Source organism: Meleagris gallopavo, unplaced genomic scaffold (assembly GCF_000146605.3).
Source record: "Meleagris gallopavo isolate NT-WF06-2002-E0010 breed Aviagen turkey brand Nicholas breeding stock unplaced genomic scaffold, Turkey_5.1 ChrUn_random_7180001939166, whole genome shotgun sequence".
Taxonomy (NCBI): domain Eukaryota; kingdom Metazoa; phylum Chordata; class Aves; order Galliformes; family Phasianidae; genus Meleagris; species Meleagris gallopavo.
The window spans coordinates 1-1,439 of NW_011201081.1; the positions used below are offsets into that span (position 1 = coordinate 1).

Sequence of the window (1,439 nt, forward strand, 5' to 3'; positions counted from 1 at the left end):
TGGGATCGCGGCGCCGGAGGAGGGCGTGCGGAAGAGCGGTGCGTCCGAAAGGCGGAGCGTCCGTGCGTCGGCGGGGGGAAGCAGAAGGGATGCGCGAGGCGGCCCGGAGCGAGGAGAGCGCTTCAAGAAGCCGCCGGGGAACCGTCCGGGAAAGGGAGCGAGGAACCCCTTGGACTTGAGCGCGGCTCCGAAGCAGCGCGGAGAGGAGAGGAGCGAGGCGGCGTGCCAGGAGGGACGGCAGAGCCCGTGTGAGCGGCGCGGGGGAGGCGGCGACAGCAGCTCTGATCTGGACGTCCGCCGGGGCATCCACACGGCAGAGAGGCCGTACTGCTGTCCTCAGTGCCCGTGGAGCTTCAAAAGCAAATCTGGCCTCGTCCGCCACCGGCGCATCCACACGGGAGAGCGGCCCTTCAAGTGCCCCGAGTGCGGGAAGGGCTTCAAAAGCAGCTCTGAGCTCCCCTGCCACCGGCGCATGCACACGGGAGAGCGGCCCTACAAGTGCAAGGAGTGCGGGAAGGGCTTCAAGAGCAGCTCTGCTCTCATCTGCCACCGGCGCGTCCACACGGGAGAGCGGCCCTACAAGTGCCCCGAGTGCGGGCAGGGCTTCACATGCAGTTCCCACCTCTACCGCCACCGCTTCAGCCACACAGGAGAAAAAGCGTTTCGCTGCCATCAGTGCGGGAAGGGCTTCACGAGCAGCTCTGCCCTCGCCTACCACCGGCGCATCCACACGGGAGAGACGCCGTTCAGCTGCCCCCAGTGCCCACGCAGCTTTAGGTGCAGCTCCATGCTCAGCTCCCACCTGCTCGCCCACGCGGGAGAGCGGCCCTACAAGTGCCAGGAGTGCGGGAAGGGCTTCACGAGCAGCTCCGGCCTCTACCACCACCAGCACATCCACACGGGAGAGCGGCCCTACAAGTGCAACGAGTGCAGGAAGAGCTTCAAAAGCAGCTCCCGTCTGGCCGAGCACCAGGGCGTTCACGCGGGAGGGGGACCCAACCGCTGTCCTCAGTGCCTGCAGAGCTTCGCCAGCAGTTCTGCCCTCGTCATCCACCGGCGCATCCACACCGGCGAGCGGCCCTTCAAGTGCCCCGAGTGCGGGACGGGCTTCAAGAGCAGCTCCGAGCTCACGTACCACAAGCGCAGCCACACGGGAGAGCGGCCCTTTGGGTGCCCCGAGTGCGGGAAGGCCTTCAAGAGCAGCTCTGCCCTCACCTCCCACCGGCGCAGCCACACGGGAGAGCGGCCCTACAAGTGCAACGAGTGCGGGAAGGGCTTCAAGAGCAGCTCCGACCTCATCTACCACCAGCGCGTCCACACCGAGGAGAGACCGTTTAAGTGCCCCGAGTGCGGGAAGAGCTTCAAGGGCAGCTCTGACCTCATTTACCACCAGATCATCCACACGGGAGAGCGGCCCTACAAGTGCCCCGAGTGCGGGA

At 66.6% G+C, this 1,439-nt stretch overlaps 1 protein-coding gene across 1 annotated transcript; it reads left to right on the forward strand.

The window, feature by feature from the left end:
* Positions 1-4: 4 nt before the first annotated feature.
* Positions 5-1,433, forward strand: LOC104916749 (zinc finger protein 664-like; the record flags this gene model as incomplete). Its single annotated transcript, XM_010727761.1, has 1 exon — positions 5-1,433. A coding segment is annotated over one exon (1,429 nt), but the record flags the coding sequence as incomplete, so codon positions are not given.
* Between the last annotated feature and the right edge of the window lie 6 nt (positions 1,434-1,439).